At 51.0% G+C, this 26,619-nt stretch overlaps 10 protein-coding genes across 10 annotated transcripts, besides 1 other annotated feature; 6 read left to right on the forward strand and 4 right to left on the reverse strand.

The window, feature by feature from the left end:
• Positions 1-26,619: part of a sequence feature (contig 1.130 1..308583(1)) that runs on past both edges of the window.
• Positions 108-1,993, reverse strand: ANIA_07618 (MIP/aquaporin family protein; the record flags this gene model as incomplete). The annotated part of the gene is made up of 2 exons (XM_675795.1): positions 108-1,910; positions 1,958-1,993. The coding sequence occupies 2 exons, from the start codon at positions 1,991-1,993 to the stop codon at positions 108-110; spliced, it is 1,839 nt and encodes a 612-aa protein (XP_680887.1).
• Positions 3,041-3,950, reverse strand: ANIA_07619 (protein calA). The gene has a single exon (XM_675796.2). It carries the CDS (start codon positions 3,791-3,793, stop codon positions 3,278-3,280), a length of 516 nt encoding a protein of 171 aa, XP_680888.1. The 5' UTR covers positions 3,794-3,950; the 3' UTR covers positions 3,041-3,277.
• Positions 7,088-8,210, forward strand: ANIA_10974 (class I SAM-dependent methyltransferase; the record flags this gene model as incomplete). The annotated part of the gene is made up of 2 exons (XM_050612039.1): positions 7,088-7,463; positions 7,517-8,210. The coding sequence occupies exons 1-2, from the start codon at positions 7,168-7,170 to the stop codon at positions 8,208-8,210; spliced, it is 990 nt and encodes a 329-aa protein (XP_050467999.1). The 5' UTR covers positions 7,088-7,167.
• Positions 8,236-9,939, forward strand: ANIA_10996 (uncharacterized protein; the record flags this gene model as incomplete). Its single annotated transcript, XM_675797.2, has 4 exons — positions 8,236-8,461; positions 8,517-9,680; positions 9,740-9,821; positions 9,873-9,939. The coding sequence occupies 4 exons, from the start codon at positions 8,236-8,238 to the stop codon at positions 9,937-9,939; spliced, it is 1,539 nt and encodes a 512-aa protein (XP_680889.2).
• Positions 10,137-11,516, reverse strand: ANIA_07621 (D-arabinose 1-dehydrogenase (NAD(P)(+)) ARA2; the record flags this gene model as incomplete). Its single annotated transcript, XM_675798.1, has 1 exon — positions 10,137-11,516. The coding sequence occupies one exon, from the start codon at positions 11,514-11,516 to the stop codon at positions 10,137-10,139; it is 1,380 nt and encodes a 459-aa protein (XP_680890.1).
• Positions 13,117-14,601, forward strand: ANIA_07622 (uncharacterized protein; the record flags this gene model as incomplete). Its single annotated transcript, XM_675799.1, has 1 exon — positions 13,117-14,601. The coding sequence occupies one exon, from the start codon at positions 13,117-13,119 to the stop codon at positions 14,599-14,601; it is 1,485 nt and encodes a 494-aa protein (XP_680891.1).
• On the forward strand, positions 15,357-16,343 carry ANIA_10975 (uncharacterized protein; the record flags this gene model as incomplete). The annotated part of the gene is made up of 3 exons (XM_675800.2): positions 15,357-15,506; positions 15,569-15,873; positions 15,929-16,343. 3 exons carry the CDS (start codon positions 15,357-15,359, stop codon positions 16,341-16,343), a joined length of 870 nt encoding a protein of 289 aa, XP_680892.2.
• Positions 16,990-17,643, forward strand: ANIA_10987 (uncharacterized protein; the record flags this gene model as incomplete). The annotated part of the gene is made up of 1 exon (XM_050612040.1): positions 16,990-17,643. One exon carries the CDS (start codon positions 16,990-16,992, stop codon positions 17,641-17,643), a length of 654 nt encoding a protein of 217 aa, XP_050468000.1.
• Positions 18,072-19,844, forward strand: ANIA_07624 (protein aglB; the record flags this gene model as incomplete). Its single annotated transcript, XM_675801.1, has 5 exons — positions 18,072-18,140; positions 18,238-18,370; positions 18,403-18,675; positions 18,736-19,274; positions 19,449-19,844. 5 exons carry the CDS (start codon positions 18,072-18,074, stop codon positions 19,842-19,844), a joined length of 1,410 nt encoding a protein of 469 aa, XP_680893.1.
• Positions 22,873-25,020, reverse strand: ANIA_07625 (inositol-3-phosphate synthase INO1). Its single transcript, XM_050612041.1, has 3 exons — positions 24,898-25,020; positions 23,914-24,774; positions 22,873-23,866 (listed from the first exon to the last, which is right to left on the reverse strand). The coding sequence occupies exons 2-3, from the start codon at positions 24,618-24,620 to the stop codon at positions 23,425-23,427; spliced, it is 1,149 nt and encodes a 382-aa protein (XP_050468001.1). The 5' UTR covers positions 24,621-24,774; positions 24,898-25,020; the 3' UTR covers positions 22,873-23,424.

A 26,619-nucleotide genomic window follows, 5' to 3' on the forward strand; every position in this document is an offset into this window, starting at 1 on the left:
CATCTTTCATTTACTGCTATTGCCTTGAATATCGGTAGGGTACATGCTATGATGGTGGTTTAATGCCTTCGATCCGGCACTTGGCGGCTTGCCTTGCAACCTTGTTATTATACAGCAACCTCCTTCTCAAGCCCGCCCTTTTTCTGTCTCTTAAAGCCCTTCTTTAACCTCCTCCCCCACTTCTCCCTACTCCGCTTCATCGCCCTCTCAGTCCTCTCCCACGGATAATTCACCGGACTCTCACCCCCAGTGAAGATCATAAAATCATAAAGAAAGGCGCCAATAAAGGCGCCACAGAAGCTGCCTGCCCAGGGTCCATAGAACCAGTACGGGTTGAGGAAGAGGTCGCTTCCATAGCCTAGGGCTAGGAGTGCTAATCTTGGCCCGAAATCACGCGATGGGTTTAGTGCAGCACCAGTCTGGTAGGAAAATGTGATGCTCAGCGTGTACACCATTAGCCCGACGACCAGGGCGTTCATTCCTGCGCCTGGTGGCGCGTTCTGGTCGTCGCCCAGCGCAAGCACGGTCACAGTGAGCACGACTGTACCGAGGAACTCGTTGAAGAAGGCCGTTTGCGGGTTGATCCAAGGGTTGCGTTGGGATGTGACGAAGCTGTTGAGGACGTTTGTTGTACTGCTTGTGCTGCTTGTGCTGATGGAAAGATATTCATTTATAGAGTCGTGGTACAGCCCGTAGACTGCAAGCGCGGCAACAAACGCGCCAATAAACTGGGCCGCAAAGTACTCTGGCATTTTCCGCTTGGGAAATCCGCGATAAAACCAGAGCATACACGTGATGGTTGGGTTAAGGTGTGCACCGGAGACGCCACCAGAGATGTAGATTGCCATCATGGCTGCGAAACCCCAGGCCCAGGCTGTGGTATTGGGGTTTGTGGTTCCGCCGAGGGTGACGCTGAGATCTGCGGCGAGGCCAACAGTGAGCTGGATGAAAACTGCGAGAGATTCGGCGAGGGCTTCGCGGTGGTGTGTGCGAATGACGCTCCAGACTGTGTGGTTGTTGTGAACTTCTTCCTCGACGAGGTCCTGGACGAGCGGGTGCAGGTCCTCCGGGTACGCAGCTTCATCAAAATCAAGCTGATCGGGGCTTATCTCGGGTGATGGGGGCTCCTCTGGGATGTGTACGTCCTGGAGGGGTTCATCACTTAGGTCATGACCTGTGTCGTCAGGGGGCGACTGCGAGGAATCGTGGCCCTCACCTTCTGGGACTGCGGAGAGTTGCTCTGATGGGCGCGGTTCAATTTGAACGCCGGAGGGCCGTCTGATTGCTGTTGACGAGGTACGCGATATCCTCGTCGTGCCAACGTCCCCGGTCAGAATCTTGTTCACGAAATTGTTCTCCCTCTGTATTCGCGCGTCGTCCACCTGCGCCGCCATCTTCTTCGGATCAGCCTTCTCGATCCGGCCAGCCTCCAACTCATTTGGATCGACATCCAGCCCTTGTTTCTGTGAGTTTTCTGCCGGTAATGGTGGCCGTTCAGTCGTACGACCCTGCAAAATCTCCTCCTTCGTTGGGACCATCCCCGGCCTAACGACCCGAGGCAGAGGCTTCGCCAAACTCCATACTGGCTTCGTATTCGGGGGCTGCTCATATTCTGGATTGAGATCGGTGTATCCGGGGTGCACAAAGGGCTCATGTGCCGCTCGGAGCTGAGACGTCTCCTCTGGCCCGGCAAAAGTGAAGTTGCCTCCTGTGCGGTTAGCGAGCGTCGTTCGTGATGACAAGCTGGATACACGATTTGTGCGGCTTCGTCGAGAGAGTCCTGTGTTACGGTGACGCAGACCCGAGCCTTCTGTTGCCAGTCCAGAGGGTCGTCTACCACCTCCGACGCTGCGTGTTGGTGAAGGGCGGGCTTGCATTCGCTCTTCGTCTCGGAGTCTGGCTGCTTCAGACTAGGGATATCAGTTCTATATCCAACTGCAGTGTGGGGAGATCTTACTTGAGCTCTTGGTCTTGAAGACGCCCTGTCCGCCATATTGAAAATTATCTCAGTCTTCACGCTGGCGATGTATGGTGTAGCTGAGCCATGGACGGAGCCAGGGGCGGAAAGGTACGCTTGTAAATAAAGCAGCAACCAAGAACAGAGGGAATAACACAATCTCCGCCATAGGTCCTTCCGAGCTCCGACTCGGATAGTGCAGCCGTTGATGATACAAAGTTACGCAATGCCTCCATTGTGAGCCGGTGAATGTCCAGAGTAGTGGAGTTGCTCAGCTTGAACTGGTGTATTCTTTTCCCCATTGGGTAAGCCGGCTGTTCATCGATCGATGACATCAGCCAACAGAACAATAACTTAGCACTCAAGCCTCAATCTCTAAAGATGTTCACATTCCCAACGCAAATTATAATATAGTCAATTACAACTGCAGAATAATCATAAATTTGAGAGGGCAGACTGGAGCATTGAGAAAAGCTCCGATCGACCGGTCTCCTGGCCCAAGTACGGGTGGTAACCGCGGCTAGTCGGGGCGTTGCGTTAATCCACAGTGTGGAGCAGGATCGACCGGGCGACGTTACTATGATGTACCTCATTGTGGATGTCCGGCCACCGATACAATAATGTATAAAGAAATGTATGCTGTATATCTTTGATGACAGACATTTACGGGACCCAGCTTGATGAACGCTAGGCGATATGCAAACATCTCAACTCGAGATGAGACAGTTCCCGAAGTCTCAGGCGCCGTGACTGTGCTAAAGTCTGACCCCGCGTCCGTCAGAGGTGACGACGATGTGACAGGCATGTTTCATATTGTCTCAAGTGAGCGCCTGGACAATATGGCTTGTAAAGTGAGATGGTGGCATTTACCAAGAGCATCCCAGCAATGGTATGTACCTGTTACTTTTGCGTCCAAGAGATACGCTAGCTGCCGTTTAGGTACCGCCCATGAGTGAGCTCACTCAAATTGACCAATGGCGTCAGAGCTTTTGCTAGAGACCTAGTTCGAAGTTGCTTAATATTTAAATTTCAGGAGTAAAATTAGAGCTAATGCATACGATGGCTACAGTAGACGTCGTTAATGAGGTAGTGTAAAGTGGTGTATTTTTCAATCTATCCCAACCCTAGGTATCTGGTATATCCTTCATATGCGCCAAGTTCCGTTCCCATATATACCGTGAGCGCTACTAGAGCGCATCCGTCATGAGTCGTAAGACCGCCTGCCTGGGCGAGGGCCTGCCTATATGCGGGTCGTGGAAGTCCAAGAAACGCCGGGAAATGAAAGAGTGACATGACGTTTCAAGGACGATTTTGTTTTGCTTAGTTCGCTGTACCCAGGGTGAGGGTATAAGCAGCACTGCTGGAGCAGGCACGGGTGTTGTGGTCGTCAGGGTACTGGTAGGATTCGGAGCAGTTGACGTCGCCGGGGGCGCAGGTGACGGTGTCGCACGAGCTGTCATCGATGCTGACATCGAAGCCGGCAGCCACGAGCGGCGAGCCTGAGCTCAGATCGATGCTCGACATGTCCCAGAAGAGGAGGTCGCCGACCTTGGTGTACTCGTACTGCAGCACGTCGGAGCCATCCTCAGAGCATCCGATCTTGATGGAGATGCCGCCGCCAGTGGGGTTGATCTGCCAGGTCTCCTGGTAGGATTGGCCAGCGGGCAAGGTCACCATGGGTGAGGCGGTGCCCGAGACGGACCAGAGGTAGAGGTCCTGGGACAGGTTGTTGATGAGGGTGACACCGCCGCTGATGCTGCGGGGCGCCGGAGCGAAAGGCAGGGCCGAGGCAGTGGCCAGGGTAGCAGCGAGGCTGATGATCTTGTTGAAGAGCATTTTGAAAGAGTGCTTGTGATTGTCTGTCGTGTGGACTGGACGAACGAGGTTGATAAGTATATCAAGGATTGACTGGGTCTGATCTACAGACAAAAGAATGTGGTTGTCAAAGGACTGTGGGAGGTTCAACCTCTGTTCAATGAATGAATGCTTTGTGGTGCAGAACAAGCAGAAGTGAAAGGATGAGGGAGGACAGGGTATTTATCCCCGCCTGTTTGGCTACATGGTTCTCGCCGAAACTTCGGTGGGCGGTTGTCAAGAATTTTCGAGCTGGGCCACGCCCGGTGGACCAGAAGAGTGAGGCATCAGATCACTGTTGCTGGATTTCTGATGGAGTTGGTGTGCGCCACGTTAGTAGCGCCGATTTCAGGCACAGAATCATATCTCCAAGCGCCAATTAGAGGCTATCCTTTGTGGAGTAGAAACTTTGGTACCTGGATAACCCAGCCAATCATAGAACAATTGGCCTCAGCGACTGGATCCACGTTGTTTGAACCTGAAAACCGTTGGCTGACACTTTCTTGAGCTGACGCTAAAAGAAATCTCGCAAAGCCGCGAATCCACCCTCGTCGATGACCGGTCTAGATTGCTAGGCAGCCTGGGCTGAGCAAAAGATGTGTCATTGTGAGGTCCCCGATGCATGCACTGTTGAAAGAGATATCTCGCGACTGCTGTGTTCAAGGTTGGATTATCCAGACAACTGGGAACCGAAGACTAGAGCAAAAATCCCAAAAGGGTAAATGTTCAGGCAGCTTGGGCCATGTTGGTAGAGTACTCGAGGATAGAACAATGGTACAGTGTCGCAGTGCGCTCAGAAGTTTGCGGTGGATCCAGTAACGGGCGAGGCCGAGTCAGCGTTCGTGGCCACCCTCCCGAAGGACCGGTTCGAACAATCATACCCGACGTGTTCCTGGGGATCCTGACAGCACTCATGCAAAAGCCGTGGATAATTTTCTTTGGACCGATTGGTCATTGGCATACCAGGATTCCAAGCAAGTTGTAGAAAATTAGTCCGAACAAAATCCGCCTTGGTATATAGCTGCCCTGCCGTGGTTACATCCTTTTTCGACCATGGTGAAGGCGCCGCCACTCTATTTCAAGTAAACAACTCCACGGAAGCCATGGAAGTTCGGCAGTTGGAGGGGTTCGTCATGCCGTTCAACCTGGTGGAACAAAATAGGAATTTCCGCAAGATGAGTCGGGTTCACCGTTCGTCGGGCTGCTTAGTAGAGCTCGCTCTGGACCCTGATGGATGCGATGTGGATTACTTTCATTCGCGGCCGCCTCGTTAAGCTGAAAAGTTTGCATCATCCTGGACGGTGCTCGGACTTATTCGGTTAAGTAACTCGTACCTGACGTGAGCCAAAGTGCGTTTACAGGTACCTGCAGGAAGCACAACATGACTGAACCTCGGATATGAAGTCAATATTGGGACTTGGAGGTGTTGGCGAGAGGAACGAAGTCACACGCTGCCGACACGGCGTTGCTGTGTTGGCTTTGATGCCTGATTCCTCAGGCGTAAACATCGAACACCAATAAACCGTGAATTCGGATGAATTCGGATAACCCGGATCAATCACTACTGGAGGATATCCAAACTGTTCTCAAAGGTCGGTGTGCATAGTCTCACAGATTCGTCGAAACGATATAGGTCGTGGTTGTTCTCCTGCGCTGACGGTCAGGTTGCCCCTCGCTGGAGGCAACCCTTGCACTAGAGTAGATACCGTCCACTCTACTAAGGCTGCAAGACGTACTCATTATGGGAAGCTCGAAAACCGAACACCATTAACGAAAGGTATCCTCCCTCTGGCATGCAGTTTTACAGCCCGACGACGTTATCCGGTAGGCCTTAAGCTCCAGGTACAGAGCACCACTGCCCCTCACTCCCGCATTTAGAGGATTGAGGTGCGTAGCAGTGTAATCAGCATTATGTGAGTCACAAGCAACCCCCTCATCCCACTTGGCCCCGCATACAGGCATAATTCCTGTTACTACCTAGTTGGAGAACCGTATGCTCCTCATTAAGCGCTGGAGCGAACCGTTTGGAGCATCATCCATGTTCCTTGGAGGTGTATGGTAGAGTCTATGAGTGTAGAGTATGTCTACTCGAACTCATCTACAAGTGATCTGATCGGCGTCTTTGGATGGCCTTTGTAGGCAGCTTTAGCGATTGGCCAGCTAATCCGCTCATAGACACTCAACAGCCGCCGTACTAGTTGTTAAAAAAGCGCTCTTCAAGGCTGCTGCCAGCGTGCGGGTAGAACTGCGACCTCTGCCGCATTGAGTATTGACTTTCTTCAAGATAGATGTAGATGAACGCCAATTATTTGAGATGGTTACCAGAGAAGAAGTAAAGCCTGGCGCGGAGAAGTAATATGGGCATCTGCTCTGCAATAATACAGGATACATCGGTAAGCACGGCGCAGAGAGGTCTCTAATGCGGAAGGTAGAGGTGTAAGAGTGTAAGCGCCAAAAATGAGCGCCGAAATGAGTATGATTAATCTTAAGAGCGGACTTTTTGAGCGTGTTTAAGGGGAGCAACTAAGATTCCTATATAGCTGTGATCGGTCGATGTGACACAAATCAGAAGTCGGCTTGTGGTGAGGAGCTCCAGACATCTCCAGATTAGTGCCTGAAGATTAAGGAATGAATGAAGACATACAAACCGCGCAAACAGATGCAAATATGCAAGACATGGGAAGCATGCAAAGTACACAAATTATGCAAACATGAGCTGATGCGCGTCCGACGTCACCACCCACAGCTCCGCAAGGCCCGCGGGCAGCGGCTCAGTCAGGCCATCTAAGAAGCAGCTGAACCAATAGAAAGAACAGCTCGAGGTCAGCAGAGATCCATTTTGCAGCCAGGGCAAGCTCTGGACTGGAGTAATCCCCTCACGATGCCTCATCTGGCCAGGCCCGTGCGGGGGCTCGGCTGCCTATTCACTGACATGCATTTCGATTGACAATTCGATTTGATACAACCAGGAGTCTCCATGTATCCTGATGTCACTCATCTCCTTCTCTGTCCAATCTAATCACGCTCACAGTGTGGGCTGCTCGTATCTTACCCAGTCCGGGCTGATCTGGATTAAACTTCCACGGACACTGGAGCGGATGGAACAAGCAGGGAAGCTATTTCCAAGCTGCCGCGGATGCCGTACCTGCTTCCCTTGAATTCTTCACGATGCTCTGCCATGCAATCAGTCCATTCCTCTCCTCTTCTTTGAAATAACCCCCCATTTACCCCTCTCTATCTGGGAAGCTCCATATATTATCTCCCTTATCCTTCGCTGTCTGTAATCAGACCTCTTACCTGCGTCTGTTGCTATACTATCCTTACCAAAGCTTCCGTTCGTCTGCCAAATAATCAACATGAGTCCAGTGGCCTTATCGCCCAAGCGCGTTGACATAGTCGACATTCGCGGGAATGATATGCAGTATTCGCTCGTAAACGAAATCCACAAAGGCCTTAACCCTCCCAACGGGACCCGGCGTTCATTACCTACTATGCTACTCTACGATTCCGAAGGACTCAAGCTGTTCGAAAAAATCACGTATGTGGATGAGTATTATCTGACAAACGCCGAGATTGAGGTGCTAGAAAAACATTCGCGACGCCTGGTCGAAAAGATTCCGAGCAACGCACAGCTCCTGGAACTCGGTAGTGGGTACGTCTATTGAGATTGTCTCTTCTATAATACTACTTTCTAACCTGCGACAGCAACCTCCGAAAGATAGAGATCCTCCTCCGGGAATTCGAGCGGGTTGGGAAGCCTGTAGACTACTACGCCCTTGATCTGTCTTTATCCGAACTTGAGCGCACTTTCTCCAATGTCTCCCTTGAGGAATACAAAAGTGTTGGGTTCCACGGTCTTCACGGGACGTATGATGATGCTCATACTTGGCTGAGCGACCCGAAAAACAGAGAGAGGCCGACGGTTGTTCTATCCATGGGTTCTTCTTTAGGAAACTTCAGTCCGCCAGACGCAGCGGCTTTCCTTGCTGGATTTGCTACTCTGCTGAAGCCATCGGACTTCATGGTCATAGGCCTCGATGCTTGTGAAGATCCGGACAGAGTATACAAGGCCTACAACGATTCAGCTGGGATTACTCGAAAGTTCTACGAGAATGGTCTTGCCAATGCGAACAAGACCTTGGGGCACGAGGTCTTTCGACCCGATGAATGGGAAGTTGTTACCGAATACGATGCCGTTAATGGTAGGCACCAGGCATTCTATGTACCAACAAAGGACGTGTCCGTCGGTGATGTGCTGCTCAGGCGTGGTGAAAAGATCATCTTCGAGGAGGCTTTCAAGTACGGGTGTCAAGCACGCGAGAAGCTGTGGCACGACGCTGGCCTGATAGAAGCCGCTGAGTTTGGAAGCGGTTCCGAGGACTACCGTACGTACATATGATCATGTAACAAAACCATATTAACTCATGGGAACAGATTTACATCTCCTGCAGCCGGCAGCTTTAGACTTACCGTTGCGGCCCTCCCAGTATGCTGCTGGTCCTATTCCCAGTCTGAAAGATTTTCAGGCACAGTGGACCGCATGGGATATAGTCACCAAAGCAATGATCCCACAAGAAGAGCTGCTTTCAAAGCCGATTAAACTACGAAATTCCCTGATATTTTACCTAGGACATATTCCCACGTTCGCTGGTAAGTTCTATCGCAGACGGACTTCAATTGGGCTATTGCTTACTCAAGCTTTCAGATATTCACTTGACCCGTGCTTTGGGTGGCAAGCCTACAGACCCTAAATCATATCAACTGATATTTGAGCGCGGCATCGACCCCGACGTTGACGATCCGGAAAAGTGCCATTCTCACAGTGAAATTCCGGACGAGTGGCCATCTCGTTCAGAAATCCTAGATTACCAAGACCGGGTCAGAAACAGGATACGATCCACACTCGAGATACCCGGCCTGTCCAAGAACAGAACGCTGGGTGAAGCCCTTTGGATCGGGTTTGAGCACGAGGCAATGCACTTGGAGACCTTCCTCTACATGCTGATCCAGAGTGAGAGAGTCCTTCCTCCGCCGGGTATCCAGGCGCCGGATTTCAAGAAGATATTTCTTGACGCAAGAGAAAATGCGAAGCCGAACGAATGGTTCGCTATACCAGAACAAACCCTATCTATAGGGCTTGACTCTTCAGAGGACTTGATGCCAACGTCAACATTCGGTTGGGATAACGAAATACCTAAGCGCAATGTAACGGTACAACCATTTGAAGCGCAAGGGAGGCCCGTTACCAATGGTGAATATGCCCGGTACCTTCAGAAGAACCAAATTCACAGGTGGCCTGCCTCCTGGATTATGACCAATCAAGCAGATGGAGTTGCGAACGGTAGCACCGCAACTGAGGATTTTCTAACTGACTTCTCTGTTCGCACGGTCTTCGGCCCCGTTCCACTTGAGCTAGCTCAGGACTGGCCAGTCATTGCATCCTACGACGAGCTTCAACAATACGCTTCATGGATGAATTGCCGCCTGCCGACGTTCGAGGAGGCCAAAAGCATCTATGCACACTCAGCTCGTCTAAAGAAAACTCTTACAGACGGCTCCGCGGATGCAGCTAGCAACGGACTCAAAAACGGCTACCACAAACCGCATCTTAGAAACGGCACCGTCAAAATTGCTCCTTCTACAGCCCAACCCGTCCTCCCGCCCTCTGCATCCGCATCCTCTCCACCTGTTTTTCTCGACCTCACGACTTGCAATGTCGGTTTCAAGAACTGGCATCCCATGCCCGTGATCCAGAATGGCGATAAACTGGCTGGCCACGCAGAGCTCGGCGGCGTTTGGGAGTGGACTTCGTCACCTTTGGAGCCCCATGATGGGTTCAAAGCCATGGAGATTTACCCAGGCTATACTTGTTAGTTTTCCTTCTAGGCACACTCGTCTGCATCATTCACTGACTTATTCTCTTCCTAGCCGACTTCTTCGACGGAAAGCATAATATAATCCTCGGTGGTTCGTGGGCGACTCATCCGCGGATTGTTGGGAGGACGACGTTGTAAGTCCCATTATCGTATTCAGTTCCTGGAAAAGGCTAATACAGATGTAGTGTGAACTGGTATCAACGAAATTATCCTTACGCATGGGCTGGAGCGCGACTTGTACGGGACGTTTGAGACCGCATTCTGCGTCCAAAGGTAGGGTAGCTATTTAACTAGAAATAATAGAAGAACCTGACACGGCTGAACCTGATACAATTGGGTATTAAACATAAAATATCTTGGCTCTGGATAGGGTTTTGTGTTCGATGACTTAACCGTGAAGAAATCGAACCCGCCAAATGCTCTATAAACATGAGATAAATCGTTAAAACTCATAGTGACGGAACATTGTCCGCGGGTATCTCGATCTCCCGTTGCGCATCCAAGGGAGGGGTCATCATAGCATTGTTTTTGTCCGGTTTCTCTGGTTGCTCATTCAGTGCGGCAATATGGTCGGCTGGTAAGGTATTTACGAAGTCTGGACCAGGGCTGGGCCATGTATAATCCACCCACATAGGGGAGAGGATAGACTGGATCTCCTTTGCAAGATATAGGATACGGCTGCGGCGCTCGCGGGACCACACGCGGTCTGTGATGATACCATCGGAGGGTGTGAGGATGGCTGGTGCGCTGGGTGCAGAGGGGACAGTGGATGCATTTGCCACCAGTTCAAGATCCTCAGCGTCGTCGTCTTTGTTCTCGAGGCCGTCGACAATACTATGCCAAACACGAAGAGTCTCGGTTAATTCCTCAATGTTACTGACGCCCATGACACTCACGCCCAAACGTTCGCCTGTGCCCATGTTTGCAGCGGAGAGGAAGCTCGGGTCTGAGTCAGGGCTGCGCGCGAGAGGGGGACCGAGAGCGCCTGCCTTTGCACCGTCGCGCAGCCAAGACTCGAGCGCGAAGCGGATTGCAATAACTTCAATCTTTTCGCCTTGGGTATCTGCCCACTCTGCGGCGTTGCGGATGGCTGTCCGAAGGCCATTTGGTGCTGGGTGGAAATCGCCCATACTGCCAATTGGCACGCCCTTTCTTCGCAATAGACCCATGCCGAGAGGGGATGCGTTCGGGACAACGTCCACACCAGCTGCGACAAGACGGGGTAGACCCTGCGTCAGAAGTCGTGTGTTTTGCAGGGTAAAGTTGGCGTAGGACATGACTACATCAAGCGGCTCGCCGGTCTCGCGCAACACCAATTCGGCCAGGTCACACAGCACATCAACTGGGTACCCGGAGATACCCACGTAGCGAATCGTACCCTCTGCATCACGAATCCGGCGCAACTCGCGAACTGCCGCCAGAACCTCTCTCGGAGAGACAAATTCAACATCATGGCAGTATACTACGTCCAGGTACTCAGTGTGAAGACGACGCAGACTCCTGGCAACGCTTTTTCTGACCCATTTCGGAGAATAATCAAACGACGAGCCGGCGATCCGTCCGACCTTGGTGAGAAGGTGATACGAACTTCGGGGAAAATTCGACTGTACGAAGTCTGTGGCCAGGGCGCGGCCGAGGAGGTCTTCTGCGGGGCCATAGTAGGGAGAAGTATCGAAAGCACGAACGCCACTGGCGAACGCGCGGTGCACCAGTTCCGTCGTCGGAAGGGCGTAGGGGTCTTCGTTGTACTGCGAGTTGAAGGTCGCGGTGCCCATTATCAGCGGCGGGAGGGTCGCCGATAACGGAACGCGGGGGGTGTTGCCGGCCATTGCGGAAGCAGCAAAGGGGTAGAAAAGGTATTTGGGAAAAGGAGTGGCAGCGGTGCTATGCACTCGCTATGATGAGAAATCTCGCCGGATATGTGAAAACAGAAGGGGAGGGCGAGAAATTCACGATTGATAAGGGAAGCCGCGGGGCAAAATATTTTGGTCTTTTGACTAAATCTCCAGCCGAGAGAACGGAGGATCCCCACCGGATGGCGCCATGGCTGGACCCGATTAGCATGATGGGAGCGCAGGGCAAGGACGAATGGCGATGGAAACATAGGGAATGTGGACGGTTCATTGTCGGGATTGTGAAGGATTGACGGTTATTGTCATGGATAGGTCGAGGTTTGATTGACAGCCCAATGCGGAAGTGGCGATCTCGTGTACTATCACTTTATCAGATGAACCTTACATGCAGGACTCAACCCCGCAGTCGACAATTCAGACAAAGCCTGTCAATGATACGAGCAGAAAATACAATTGCTATCCCAAAGATGCATACTACCTATCTTTCCTGAGCGGCAAACTAATTTCCAGGCTTCTCAACAGCTTCAGCTCAATCTCAGAATCCAATATCACGTACCTACCAATACTGGCCACCACTAATGTGGCACAGACCAGTCGAATCTAGAGGCGTAGGATTACTAATCATTCAAAGACTGAAGAAGTCCTCCATCAAAAGGGATACCACTAGCATACTCCGTTGCAATGCAAGCTCAAGACTCCATCCAGGGCGCGAATTCTCCAGCCATCTGCACTCAGGATTCGTCGCTTGGATGCCTCTGCATGCCACTGCATGCGTCCCCGCACGAAGTAGTTATTCGATCTATTCCAGAAAGGACTAATTCCCAGTCTCCTCTGTACATTCCACAGCCGGGTAAAACCGCTGTCTCCCTCGGGCGGCCAGTGCCGGAGAGCCCCTTTCTAGAATCTACGATATCGGGTAACGGAGGATCTTCCTTTCCATAGGAAGATATGTCAGTCCTAGTTTCGACCCCGCCAGGAGAGTAAAAACTCAGGTTGCCGGCATCGCGCTGCGAGCACCCTCGAACGGGCGGTCTTGTCGGAGATTAGTTTCCTTATCGCCGATCGATAGTGAATCGGATTCCGGTATGGATCGGATCACGTTTCCTTTCCTAATTCAGCCTCGATTTTGCCGAACAGGCACGTGCTAGACTTGGATCATCTGCAGTAATTGCCGATCGGGTCCTTGAGGCAGGGAAAGCATCCCACAGCTACAGCTTCAATATCGTTGGGCGACCGAATCGACCGAGTGCCATCTCATATTCTCCGTTAGGGGGACTTCTGACCACTCTCCAGATCAATTCGGACAATTCGGAATGCACATTCTTACAACGTATGATGGGTGAAGTGTACAAATTTGGAGTATAACCCACTGGATCGCAATGCAATCGCTTACCGCCACTTAAGAATGGGCACCGATTTCATGACTTATAAAATACATGCTGACGTGGTTGGGTTTTGGAGGGGTTCTACCCTCCACCGAGACAGCTAGCCCACAGGCACACCTAGCAGGCTATAGCACCTGAAATGCGAAAGTTCTTCCCTCAAGCATGAGACAAACTTCCACTATCAAAGCATCATGGTCGCTTTTGGGTTACGGCGGTTAAATGCTACCTCGAGGCGACAAATCTACCTGATGGCCCGGCGGCTGTCCCGTCGCCAGGTACTTGGCCATTTGCTTCGGGTCATCGTTTCTCTCCTCTTCCTACTACCGAATAACCTCATCCTTTCTGTGGCACTGAGTGTTAGGTGTCTTTCCTGGTTCTTTCCATGCTCAGCACTACGCCGAAGGCAGGGCATACTGCAAGACGTGCGATTCCGCCCAAAGACCGTCCTCATCACTGGATTGGATACCCCCCATGGCCTGCATATCGCACGGTGCTGGTATAGTGAAGGCCATCGGGTAGTGGGAGCAGATGTCGCGGAGGCAAGATTTGCGTCCGGAGGGAGCTTATCCAAGGCGCTGGTGGCCCACTACCGCCTTTCCAAGTCGCAGTATGTCTCTAGGTTGCTAGATATTGTGCTGAGAGAAAAAGTGGATATATGGATCCCATGCGCGCAAGATGCCTCTGCCGTTGAAGACGGCATGGCGAAGCAAGCAATTGAGAGCAGAACGAGCTGCAGATGCGTAACTCTCGATCCCGAGTTGGCGTCTCAATGGAGCCGGTCCGAGTCGTTCGTCCAGTATCTCATCGATCATGGCCACCCAATAGTCGAAACCCATGAGGTCCATTCCCGAGACTCTATACACAAGATCCTGCATCGGTCGCCTACCAAAGTGTATCATCTACGCAAAACAACGCCTGTGGCCAACACGGAAACTATTATTGTCCTACCGAAAAAGACCCTGAGCTCAACATATTCGGAAGTCAGCAGAATTCAGGTCACTAAGGACAGTCCCTGGATTATGCAACAACATGTGCGGCTAGGAGAGTTTATTGCAGACGTGTTGACAATACGCGGCCATGTCGCTGTTCTCGTGCTCCGCTCAGCCAGTCGAGGTTCGGAATGGGGTAGTTCACGCCTGAATGAAGGGATTGCGGCGGCAGCGCATCAGGTTGTGGACAAGTTCGCATCTGAGGGTGGTTCTCGAGTGACCGGACATTTCCAAATGAGGTTGGTAGTAGATGAACAGTTGCATCTTAACTCAGTGCGCTACGAGGTGTACATTGCAGGCTGTACGCAAGGCGCAGCTACTATCGCAGATCTCCTGCAACAAACGCCAGCACACACCTTGGTCGATCGATACTTGGCAGTATTAGAAGATGCCTTAAAGACTTCAGAAAATGGCTTCACCCACCCTGAAGTCGGTCCAAAGATGCTGTCGCGACCGTCGACTGTATATCAGGCGATTACAAACCATGACGCTCGCAAGGCACTTACCGCATTAAATCAAATTGCTAAGCAAATCAATTGGACTTTGGATAGAGCAGGAAAGTTCATGCTGTTCTGGGCAAACTGGCGATTCTCGATCATCGATCCTCTGCCTTGGTGGTGGCATATCCATGTTTACCGGCCATTGACGGAGCTCGAGTTGATGTTAGGGTTTTCCAAGCGAGCTTAGGAGTCGCAAATCCTAAGATTCGAGATTGACATATTCTGAATTATTGTGCTGCTAGGTAGCAACTTTATCGTAGGAGACTTATGGGGGGAAGGCGCTGCGAGCTGAACTGCGGATCAGGCAAGTTTTCCTTAAATAGAAGCATTCAATCCTGTGCGCTTAGTCGTTTCAGCAAGGCAGCAACAGCTTTACATGTTTTTTATTGCCAGCGTCGCGAAGGACAAAGGATGAAAGGGGAAATCTCGCGAGTTTAGTATACAGGAGAACCGAGAGCAGCAAAGAAAAAATATTCCAAAGATGAAGCATAAAGTGGTGAATGACGTAAGGCAGATGTTTTTCGACTGTACATGGTAGATTCCAGCATTGTAAGTTATGCAACAATATTCGAATGCACTGCCTCCAACCTAATTTCACTTAAAAGTAAACCTTATCCCTTCCTTCTTCTCATCTCCTCAACCATTCCTGTGACCGAGTTTGTCGATCCGATTGAAATTTCGTTTCGCGTGTTTTGTCTGACGAGCGCCAACGGTTACTCAGTAGTGTCCGCGCGTTGCCCCGTTCCACCAGCTGTCAGCGACGCCGTAAACACCAGCGGGGACCGAATCTCACGCCTCGCCCAACTTCAGTATTCTCACAACTCACGCCCGATCTTGCCGAACTTTTATCCAGATCCAATTTGCCTTTTTGCTGCACATCGCTCCGTTTTCTGGCTCTTTCTCCGAAAGCATCAACACAGATCTCCAAATTTACCCTCCACGATGAGGCGGCCGTCATTTAATCCCGGTCGGACGAAGAATCTCATCCATGGCCTCCAAGGCTTCCTGATCTTCCTGGGATGGGCTCTCACTATTGCTGTATTTACAAAAGGAGGTGGCATCGATGGGCGAACGGCCTATTATTTCGCTTTGGTGAGCTGTCTCTCGGATTGTCTGATGGTCTGAACACCAGTCTAATAATTTCGGTTTATCAGTGTTGGTTTAGCATCCCAGGTCTTATTTATCTAGTCGCTGTGCCCATGTGGCCTCGCGCTCGACGGTTTGGAAACGTCTACGCCTTTGCGACCGTCGACTGTCTCTACGTCCTCCTATGGTTTATCGCCTGGGTCTGCATTGCCAGCTATGTGGCACAGGGCAAGAGCGAGGGCAAAGACGACAACAGCTCGGATAAGGATAACAACTCGGATGAAAAGAAAAGTGGTTGCGATAACTGGAAATATGGCAGCGCCAGTAAATGCCATGTTAGCACCGCCACGTGCATCATGGGAGTGGCTATCTTGTTTGTTCCCCACCCTTCTACTGCTGGAGTACCTGCTGACACTGCTGATCTCTAGCATCCTCTTTCTCATAACGGCATGGATGTCTTTCCGCAATGTCATGCACTTCCGCCGAACTGGCACTCTACCAGATGCTGTCTCCGACCCCACTTTTGCAGCGCAGAGCAAGGCCGCGTTCTCTTCGAACCCTGCCCAAGACTTCGACGAAGAGGACGACTTCCGCTCGCGAGCCGGAATGGGGTCATCCGTCCGAGATCGTGATGAAGACTATGCGCTGCTTCACCAAAGCGAGGTTGACGATCTTGGAAACCCCGGCGGCCGCGGCGCCTACGACCCAACCACATCCAGCGGGACAGTCCTGCATGATTACAACGCAAGTGAGTACAGCACTAGCTACGGCGGTGCACACGGTCAGCACTACGGCGCGCCTTCAGAGTACGGCTCTACTGTGAGCGGGTACGGCCACCGCTAATTTACTCCGAAACCACTCCTCCGATTACTTCCTTCCTCGAAATCCCCCGATATGACCATGGAGCGGAGTTGGGCGCCTTTGAATCAGCTTAGTCCTGTACTGCATTACGTGTTTTAGGCGACTTTTGCTGAACTTGTATGTGTTTGCGATTTCTGGCGATGTGATGATTTTGCGGCGGTTGATTCCCTTTCCAATGCAAAGTGTTGTTCTTGACGATTGGATGACTCTCAGACTGGATTCTTGTATGGTTTGACTTGAATGTATAACTAAATCTGAATTTTCAGCCTGGTAGAGAATATAGCGTCTGACACATATTTCAACTCTTCAGGTACGAGTTACTATATGGCAGTTTCCCACCGCCTTGAATGTGAACCATCTATTGTTCAGGCCACCGCCCGGTCTGGACAGCTTGCGGATATCGACTTCAAAAAGCTATTTAGATTATCCCCCTGATCACTCAACGCACAAACTAAATATATTCTTTTTTCGAGGTTCGGCTTTTGTACCCAAGGGCTTATATATTACGCGCTCTAGAATATTGCTCTCCAACCGGTACGTTCCATCTGGTGGTGTGCTTCCGCATGCTAATGCCACCCAGATCATATACCTACACAATAATCAACGACCACACCAGACTTCAACAAAAATGGCCCAATCAATCGATCTCTTCAATCAATATCCTCTAACAATCGACCCGTCATCTAAAGCGATTTCCCTCTCCCCGAACGCTACCTCAACATACACGCCTTCCCAAACAGCTGCCCTGAACGCCGAACTCTCCACCCTCAACACCCTCCACCGCACCCTCCTAAGCCTGGACACCCCATCCATTCCCCCGCCCCCATTACCCCTCAACCCCAAACGCTCCGCGCAAATCAACAAACTCCGCGACAGCGCTAACATGGCCTACCGCAAGAACAACTACGCCGAGGCTGTGCGTCTGTACACTTTCGCGCTCGAAATGGCGCTCGCCCGGCCCGGCTGGGAGCCCGTTGCCGTGGCTAGGGAGGAACTCGCTGCGTTGTATGGGAATCGCGCACAGGCGTACATGTCGCAGCAGATGTGGGTTGAGGGGCTTGTCGATGCCAGGGCTAGTGTCGAGGGACGGCCCGTGAATAATGTTAAGGCTTGGTGGCGCGGGGGAAAGTGCTTGGTTGAAATGGGGAGGTGGGAGGAGGCGAAAAGCTTTGTATCGAGGGGGTTGGAGCTTGAGGGCAAGAACAGTGAGGGCGCGAAAGAATTAAGTCAACTGTTGACGGAGGTGGAAGAGGGGTTGAAGAGGGAGAAGGGGAGCCAATAGTTCATGCCATCCATTCATGTGCATGCGGCGATCCGGGGATGTGAATATGCTGGCTTGCTAGATGAAGTTTTGCTTTGTTCAATTTCCCTGAATGCGTTTGTTTGTTCTTATAGGCTGTTCTGTTTCCCTAGAATATGTGGCGTTAGGGCTGGGCTTGCGCTTGTCAATACTGAATCCGTTTCAATTATGTCGTCGCTTTCTTTCTTATCAGCAAGCGGCCTGATTAGCCGTTCTTCTTAGGTGACAGCAAACAAGCTCTTGATCACGAAGACTAGATTCCAGTCCCAATCAGGCATGGCTGTTTGGTGAGAGAGACAAACACCCCTGCATCCTTGCAGTTCTGGGCAATGCCTGGCATAAAGACCGTATGATTCCTGCTGCTTCTTCAAATTTTCCTTTACCTCGATCAGCCAGGAGTAACGTGCGAAATGATCGAGTTTCTAGCACTGATCACCCTGATTTCCCGAGCCAACGCGCTCATGAGGCCTGACGGAGTGGTATATCCTTGTCTTTCCTTCCTCTCTCACCCTTCTCACCCTGATTCCGCTGCAGTTCAAGCTTTCTTAACTGACCCGACCTCACTTGATAATATAGGGCCGCCTCCCAGCTCTAGGTTGGAGCTCTTGGAATGCGCACGAGTGTGACATCAACGCAACTGTAATTCTGACTGCCGCAGCGCAAGTCGTGAAGTTAGGACTCAAGGATTTGGGCTATGAATATATCAACAGTAAGTCTTTCTACACAGCCAATAATCCCCAGATCACGCTTTCCGAGAGGACAACACTTCTAACAGCTGCCCAGTCGACGACTGCTGGTCCATAAAAACCCACCGCGACCCCACCACAAACCGAATGATCCCAGACGCAGATCGATTTCCTGACGGAATCGCCAGCGTAGCATCGCAGATCCATGAGCTAGGCCTGAAAGTTGGAATATACAGCAGCGCGGGTGAAACAACGTGCGCCGGGTACCCAGCTAGTCTGGGGTATGAGGATATCGATGCGGAGACGTTTGCTGAGTGGGAGATTGACTGTGCGAGAACCCATCCCATTCGAATACTTGCTGCCCTGTAGTCAACTGACAAGCTTGTAGACCTGAAATACGACGACTGCGGGGTCCCAGATAACTGGAAAGACCCATACACTTTCTGCGTCCCCGACACAGCCAACAACGCCGGGCCTTTTCCGAACGGCACTTGTCCCAGCCTACCCAATCCCGCACCGGCAAACTACAACTGGAGCACATCCCCCAGCGCCGAACGCTTTCGCCGCATGCTTGATGCCCTCAATACCCAGGACCGAACAATTCTCTACTCCCTCTGCAACTGGGGCAACGCAGCAGTGAACACCTGGGGCGCTGAGATTGGGAACTCATGGCGCATGAGCGGGGATATCTCTCCGGGGCGCGGGGAAGTAGGGCCCGACAGAACCAGGATTGCAGTCTGGGAGAGAATTGCGGAGATTACGAATGAGATGAGTTTTCTTGTTAGAGAGTATGCGGAGTTTTGGGGATGGCCTGATGCAGATATGCTTGAGGTGGGGAACGGCGAAGGGGGGATGACGGTGGCGGAGAACAGAGCGCATTTTGCGCTTTGGGCGGCGATGAGGAGCCCCCTTCTGATTGGGACGAAAGTGAGTCTATATATTCTTACTATTTCTACTTTTCTGTTCAGGCTTGGCTTTGTTCGGCTTGTGGCTTGTTACGACCGTCTTGGGATGGCTTGCCCTAACTTCGTCATGTCTGGACGTCCCAGTTCAATGCACCGAATGATTCAATAAGCGCTAGGAGATGCTAATCGCATATAGCTTGATACAATCAGACAAGAGCACCTGAAAATTCTTAAGAACCCTACTCTCCTAACATTCCATCAAGACCCCATCATCAACCGCCCGGCTTACCCCTACAAATGGGGTTACAATGCAGACTACACTTTCGACGCCGCCCATCCAGCAGAATACTGGTCTGGACCCTCGCCTGCGCTAGAAGGCACGTTGGTCGTCATGCTCAACTCCGAGAATGTCACGAGCACGCGCATGGCTGTTTGGAGCGAGGTCCCGGAGTTACAGAATCAAGACCAAGGAGATGCGTTCGAGGTCATGGATGGGTGGACAGGCGAGGATCTTGGTTGCATTAAAGAGAAGTATGAGGTCGAGCTTGACGCGCACGATGCGGCGGTCTTGGTTGTTGGGAATGCTTGCTGATATCCATGTCTCTTCGTGGTCTGAACACTTCGAGCTAGGATGAATGGGATAATGGGCAATTTCGGGGTTAGAGTAGAATGAAATACCTAGCTCGCGGCTCTTAAGGGTTCCATTCACCTGAAATGTTAGGCAAATACATGCTTCTTTCTGCCTATTACAGTAATATTATGCAGGTCTGCCTAGGATTTAACGATAACATTCGGGTTCAACGCAGTTACCAGCATAGATAGAGTAGCCAAGAAGAGTAGGTTCCAGACACACTCAGTCCTACTCTCCTAACAGAATCATACTCATCTCAATTCTCGCATCGGCCTTACTTACCAGCCGATTCATCCAGCCCGCGCGACGGTATTTACTCGATTGCGTCAGCCCTAACATCACTGGCAGCCTCTCGCTTTTGAACCAGATATATGTTCTTATCTAGAGCTCACACGCGAGTCGCTTTGTATTTTGAGTCAGAAAAAAAGAAAGCAAATATCGCTCTCCGTTCGGTCTTTCATCCGCACTTAGATGCCCTACCTTCCGCCGATGCGGCCTACGGGTAAGGGAACTGGGAAAAGGATTTCTTTACAACAGAGTGCAAGAGTCCCAGAGAGTAAGAACATCGAACGAATAAAGGAATTTGAAATAATGCAAGGTATTACCAGATGCTGAAACAATAGAATATGTTGGGCCTGGATAGGTATTGGTGTTAGCCCTACGTCTGTTTGTGTAGTTATATATGCGCCGTAGACGAACGCGATAGGTGGTTTATGCATGTGTAGCAGCGTATACATGATCAGTATGTGCGACCTGATATTGCAGGCTAAATCATGTGCTCGATCTCTACCCAGGTAGATGATGAACGGTCTCTCTTGTACATACCTGACGTTTGTATGTATTGCTGTATGTTTGTGTCCTAATGTATCCCATGTTGGCCGCATGATCAACCAGAGACATATGACAGAGCTAGACTTTAAGACAAGGGGAAAACTCCAGCAACTCACCACACTAAAGGTAGCGTAGGTGAAACTTTGTCTCTGATATCTTAAACTTGCACTTCAGTCGTCAGCCTTCACCCCATCAGACTCCGCTGTCCGTCCAGCAGGATCAGCAATATCTTCATGATCAGTGCTATAATCGCCGTCAGCGTTTCCGCACCTGCAATATGTAACATACACAGTGCATCTGACTACCTTTGGATTGAAGTGTATTTAATACAGCTTTTGACGAAGTGGGCATCGCGTTTCCTTGCAGCATGGTAGCGATCAATGGTAGTGAAGTCACCGTTCCCAGAAAGGCATATATTGAACTGACGAATATTTAGCAGAGGCTTAGTGAAATGGTTAGCTCAAGCTCATTGACGATGGGCCCATAAGGCGTAAATTTCTGAATGTTGCTGGTATTATCCTCTTAGCCGGTGTTCCTCCTCGGCGAGTCTGCCCATTTGATAGGATAGCTGGTAAATTATCTCCGCTCTGGGAGACGGTAGAATAGCCAGTTTCGTTTACTGCTAACACATGAATTCTTCGTTCAAAGTCTTTGCGTCATCCCTGATTTGGAATCACTTGGGCAAGTCAATAAGCCCGTTTAGTGCCTGCATAAGGCGTTGACTGATGTCCAAGAGCTTTGGGTCCCTTCCGACTGCGTATCCAGAGTTTATGACCAAACCAGGAATCGCAGGCCAGTCATCAATTTTCATACTGTCAAGATCAGCGTAGAAGACCACAAGCAATACAACCAAACGACAATGATATCCATCCTTTAGGATGCAGTTACAGAGTACTTTCCTCGTCCGAACTTTGAGAGATTCGCCAGCTCCTTAAACAAATCAAAACGATGTTAATCGCATCTCGACAAGGGCAGATCTTCGCGAAACAGGGTACATGGTGGATTCATCTGACATCGATTTTTCCCAGCTTTATCCTGCTAGTGCCAAGGATATATATTAATACCGTCTTTGCAGAGTCTGTAGTCTTTAGCCACGTCCTGGAGAGGCCACCGATTGGGTTTGAGCAAAGTTCCTTGTCTCCAAGAATTATAGGAATATAGTCAAATATCCTTGAGTACTTTAACTTGGCCCTAGCTTGTATAGGGTTAGTAGTCGTGAACGTTAAATGCTTACCAGGCCAGCGAGGCCGAGTAATTGCAGCTGAGCGCAAGCGTCCTCAGAGGATTATGCTCGTTGGAGCTGCCAGAGATACATATTCGCTGAGTACGAAGCGTATGTCGCGCTGGTACCTTGTCCTGTAAAGAGGACGGCATCTTGCAGAAAAGGGCCGCCTAAACTCTTAACGACTCTGTGCCCCCTGCCACATACTCCAGGTAGGCTTGATTATATCTGCCGGAGGAGCGTTTAGGCGTGTATAGCAAGACCGACCGGTCCAGGGTATTTAAGTGTAGTAACCTTGAAGCCGTATAGTGCCACTGAGGTCTGGTGAGGTTAAAGATGTGGATACATACAAATCCGTATCGTCAAGTGCCTTGATTATCTGCTCGTCGAGCTCGAGGTCATAATATATTAGACCCGTCGAATGGCGATATATCTGAGACCTCATTGTGCGCCAGTCTTTTCACGTCGGCTGGGCCCGAAAGCCGTATCTGCGATTCTAGTCATCATATATTCAGTATGTCTCTGGAAAATAGCTTAATCTGTCATAGTAATCCTAGGATGTTTACCTGAGGAGGAAAAAGCCGGCCTGGGAATAATGTAAAAAGTGAAGTGTGAAACCGCTCAATCAACATCCGACGTAGGGCAAATGGACGGCACAAAACGACATGGGACCGATGCTAGAACAAAGCCAGGCCACCGGATGTAGCCTGGTAAAGTAAGGGGGATAAGAGCTGAAGCTTGTACAGAGGATGTCACGAATTGGACACTCGATCACGCCATTCGGGCCGCGCCATGAACCGTAGATGATGCTCGCCTGACTGGCTTTGGACAACTCAGGCCAGCCAAAACTATACTAGCGACGAGATCAACTGCGGAGTATTACAATAAAGTGTATGTTTAGGTACGGTCATGGTTACGAGAATTATTTGAACGATTGTGCAAGCAGGGCAATATGTTTGCATCCATTTAAAGAGTGGCTATAGTTGACTGATCACTTGTGTGGGTTTATCCCTCAGAGAAGGGAGAATAACTAGAACAGCTTGTGCTCAAGAGTCATGTCAGACTCGGGCTGCAATCCAACGCAGGCGCGGAAGATGTTGGTCAAAGCGCTGCGCTGCTTTGCCAAGGAGTTGACAACCGGAGTACCAGGAGGGGTCAAGGGGAGCCTTGAGCATGTAGCTGAGAACGCTGAGAACACTGTGGAATCCCTTGTACTCGGCAGCATCATCAGCCTTCCAGGTGATGCGGGTCATCATCTCGGCAAGCACAACCAAGTCGATGATCAAAGGAGAGGCGAGAAGCGAATCCTCGCAGATGTTGAACAAGCTGATGGTCTGGTGGCCGCCCATGAAGATCTCGGCGTAGTACTCGTCCAAAGCACGCTTGTTGTCACCAACTCCAGGCATGTACTTGATCACAACGCAGTGGTCAGGGTGCTCATCCTTCTCGTACAGAATATGGTTGGCAGCAACCATGTCATCGACCACGTTAGACTTGGAAATCTCCTTGGACGCGGAACTGCTTCTGGGAGCTCAAGTTCTTGCCGTCATTGTTACCAAGGTGGTTGTAACTGGCGATCGAGGTAAGCTTGATACCAGCGTTGATCAAGAAGTCAACCAGGGCAGACTTCATTTTGGTCTGGCCAGACTTGAAGTCATCGCCACCGATGAAGGCGTTGTGCTTCTCGGCAAGCTCAATCGCACCAGGAACAAAGGTATTCTGGGGAGACCCGTTGATGAAAGGAGTGTTGTCGAGGATACAAGCAACAGCGAAGACGGTAGAGGGAGAAACCTCGGTGTGACCGGACTTAATGGAGTTGACCAGGTTCTCAGCAGTGTCGTTGACGCCAGGGAGAATGTCGGCGTAGCGTTCAGTGTTGGCCGTCCACATGACAATCACCTTGTCAAGACCATTTTCGGCCTTGAAATTGCTGCTACAGTTAGTGAGGTTTCTCAAATTGCAGTGTAAGTAACTTACCGGATATCCGCCTGAATCTTCTCAACATGAGCCCACGAGGCCTTGCTGCCCTCGAGGACGTTGTCGGCACGATCCTCCTGGTTGGCAGCGATGAAGTCAGGGTAGTAAACGCTGGGCAAAGGCTTCATCTCAGCCATTTCCTTACGGACAAGCTGCTTCAGGGTGGGCTCAAGGACCTGGGCACGGTCCATAGAGTCAGCCAGGTTCATGCTGCTAATGTCCCAGCCACCAATGACGAGGTCATTGGGGTGGACCATGGGCAACATGTCATTGAAGGGGATGTTGATCTCCTCGCCAGTCTTGGAGTCGGTTCCAAGCTTAATGGTCGAGCTCATGACAAGGGAACCGTAGTAGTTGGCAGCACGGGGCCCTTCCTTGGTCTCCCAGGAAAGCTTCCGACGATTGGCGATGATACCGGCAGTCACAGTGGAACCGTTGTTTCCACCCCAACCGACCAACATCAGACCAACCTTGCCAACCTTACGGTCAACCTTGAAGTGATAGGTGGCCGCCTTAGGAGTAGCGATAAGCTTGCCTTCGGCAGAGCGAGTGACATCGGTGGTATGGTAAGCATAAGTACTCTTGATTTCCGTCTCGGTGTACTCGACGTTGGGCGAGTTGACGGTAAACAGAGGGGCGCGAGCAGTTTGGGCGGACCCGTTCACGGCGCCATTGGCAGCAACATCCAAGTTTGCGTGGGGAGCCATTGTGTCAGAATCTCAGCGAGAATTCAGAAACAAGTGTTGACAAGGCTGTGGAGGATGTTCGATTGACACAGTGATTATTTAGTGGGTGTACACTATATTGGCTGGTGCTCCGCCACGGGTGGATGAGCGCCGGCCGTTGAACGGGTGGTGCCGCCTAGAGAACAAAAGAGTCAGCAGGCAATCTTCTTGGGACAGTACAAGGTGCAGTAGGGTCAAGATAGCATAGGCTTGCCCTTAATGGCTCCATTCTGGGGAACACGGGGAATGTGGAACTCACGAGTTAAGAAGTGTGGAGAAAATTTTGACGGTGTTTGGCGATCACGCCTCGGAAGAGAGTGTGATCAGAAGACCTTAGAGAAAAGCAGCGAAACGAGCTTGAAACTGAGGTCAATGGTGTGTTTGGGGGGTGGAAAAGAAGGGAAGGGGGAGGACTAGGAGGGACAATTTATAGCGGGACACTCGACTCCGGGTCACGTTTATCTTATCCGCCCACAGTCCGCCCGCATCGCCGAACCGGCCAGCACAGGCCAGCGTTCCTTCTCGCTCCGATTCCAGGCAACATACATAGCCAATCACGGGGGGATCGAGCCATTGAGTCCCGGCTCTTTAGGGCGGGGCATAGCAAACGAGAAAGGATTGAGACTTGCGGTGAGGATCGAGGGGTAAATAGCACCCTCTCGAATCTTGACGCCTTGCTATCGCTCCACTTGTCACTGCACGTACCATGTGTATCGAACGATAAATGAATGACCTCTAGGCTCCGGAAACGAATATGAACTTTGTCGGCTTTACTATCATAGACATCCTCGGAGGCCTCCGCCTAACGTGTTTAGCCCTCCTGAACGAGACCCTCATGCGTGTCCGGTTGTCCTCGAATATCTCTGGTCTAGCGGGTCACTCATGATCTAGCTACTCTCTCAACGCGAATACGTGACTCTTTAGCGGCATCCCCGTTTTAACCGGTTGAAAGATGGCTCTCAATGAGATTCACAACTCGGCAAGACGTGGGTTCGGTTGTGCTGCACAGGGAAGCGAGCGTTGTGTTGGCTGCCTGCAGGGACAGATAGACTGGAGAATCGCTAGCATATCGTGGGTTACTCCAATCATGAGCTTCGTCTAGCACTCCACAGTCTGGAGGAGACCCGCATTCCAACGCTGACAGCAACCCGTCCGCTCACCTCATTGAGAAGCCAGAATTGTAACCACCATTTGCAAGATTGTTATGAGAAACTCGGTATCAACAGGCCCGAGCTTCATCAGAGTCTGCCAATATAGTCTATAGAAGATGAGACTATACCTCTGCCTGGAGTACTGCTTGCTTGGATAGAGTCGAAAGTTCGGGGGACTTAGTTTGTGCACCTGGTTTGTGCGCGGCCGCCGGCGGAAAGCTCGGATGGGGTTACATGGTTCAATCTTCCCGCCAGCTGACCTAAGCCCCTGAATGCTGCCAGCCAGCGGGCGGATCTCTTGCGGTCGCACCCAACGTGCGTGCTGTTACCCTTTGACTCGCAGACGCTGCTTTCATCTCATCCGTAGGAGATCGAGCCGTTTTCGCTAGGGCCAGGGTATTTGAAAGTGGAGATGGACCAGCAATTAATGCGTTTCCTGGTTGCTGCTAACAAGCCATCAGAGCAACAAAGTTTTAGGCGTCCTCATCGGTTTAACATGTGCTTGAAGATATTCGGACAATAACTAACAACTGCTGCTGGCCTCCAAAGTCAGGGCTTAAAGGACAAGTGTCGCAAACCGGTCGTGTCCTCCAATTTAGAGACTATTCGCTGATCAATTGGGTTTGCTGCGGATCGATCGACAGCTGTGGACTGATCGACGAAGCTCGACACTCTCGCCATCAGCACCATCGTTAAATTAAAGCCTCCACCGCCTCACGTACCTCAGGACCCTCTACTGTATACGCAAAGTAGAGGCCGGCAAATCAGTTCATGTATAACTCATCTTTTTTGGGCAATTTGCAAAATAGGAGTCGCAGTCGAGCTTTCGT

This window comes from Aspergillus nidulans, chromosome IV (assembly GCF_000011425.1).
Source record: "Aspergillus nidulans FGSC A4 chromosome IV".
Classification (NCBI taxonomy): domain Eukaryota; kingdom Fungi; phylum Ascomycota; class Eurotiomycetes; order Eurotiales; family Aspergillaceae; genus Aspergillus; species Aspergillus nidulans.

Coding starts and splice junctions, on each gene's coding strand:
- ANIA_07619 (XM_675796.2), bottom strand. CDS start 3,793: ATGCTCTTCAACAAGATCATCAGCCTCGCTGCTACCCTGGCCACTGCC.
- ANIA_07625 (XM_050612041.1), bottom strand. CDS start 24,620: ATGGCTCCCCACGCAAACTTGGATGTTGCTGCCAATGGCGCCGTGAAC. Junction 23,867..23,913: donor AAGATTCAGGCGGATATCCG/GTAAGTTACTTA, acceptor TAACTGTAGCAG/CAATTTCAAGGCCGAAAATG.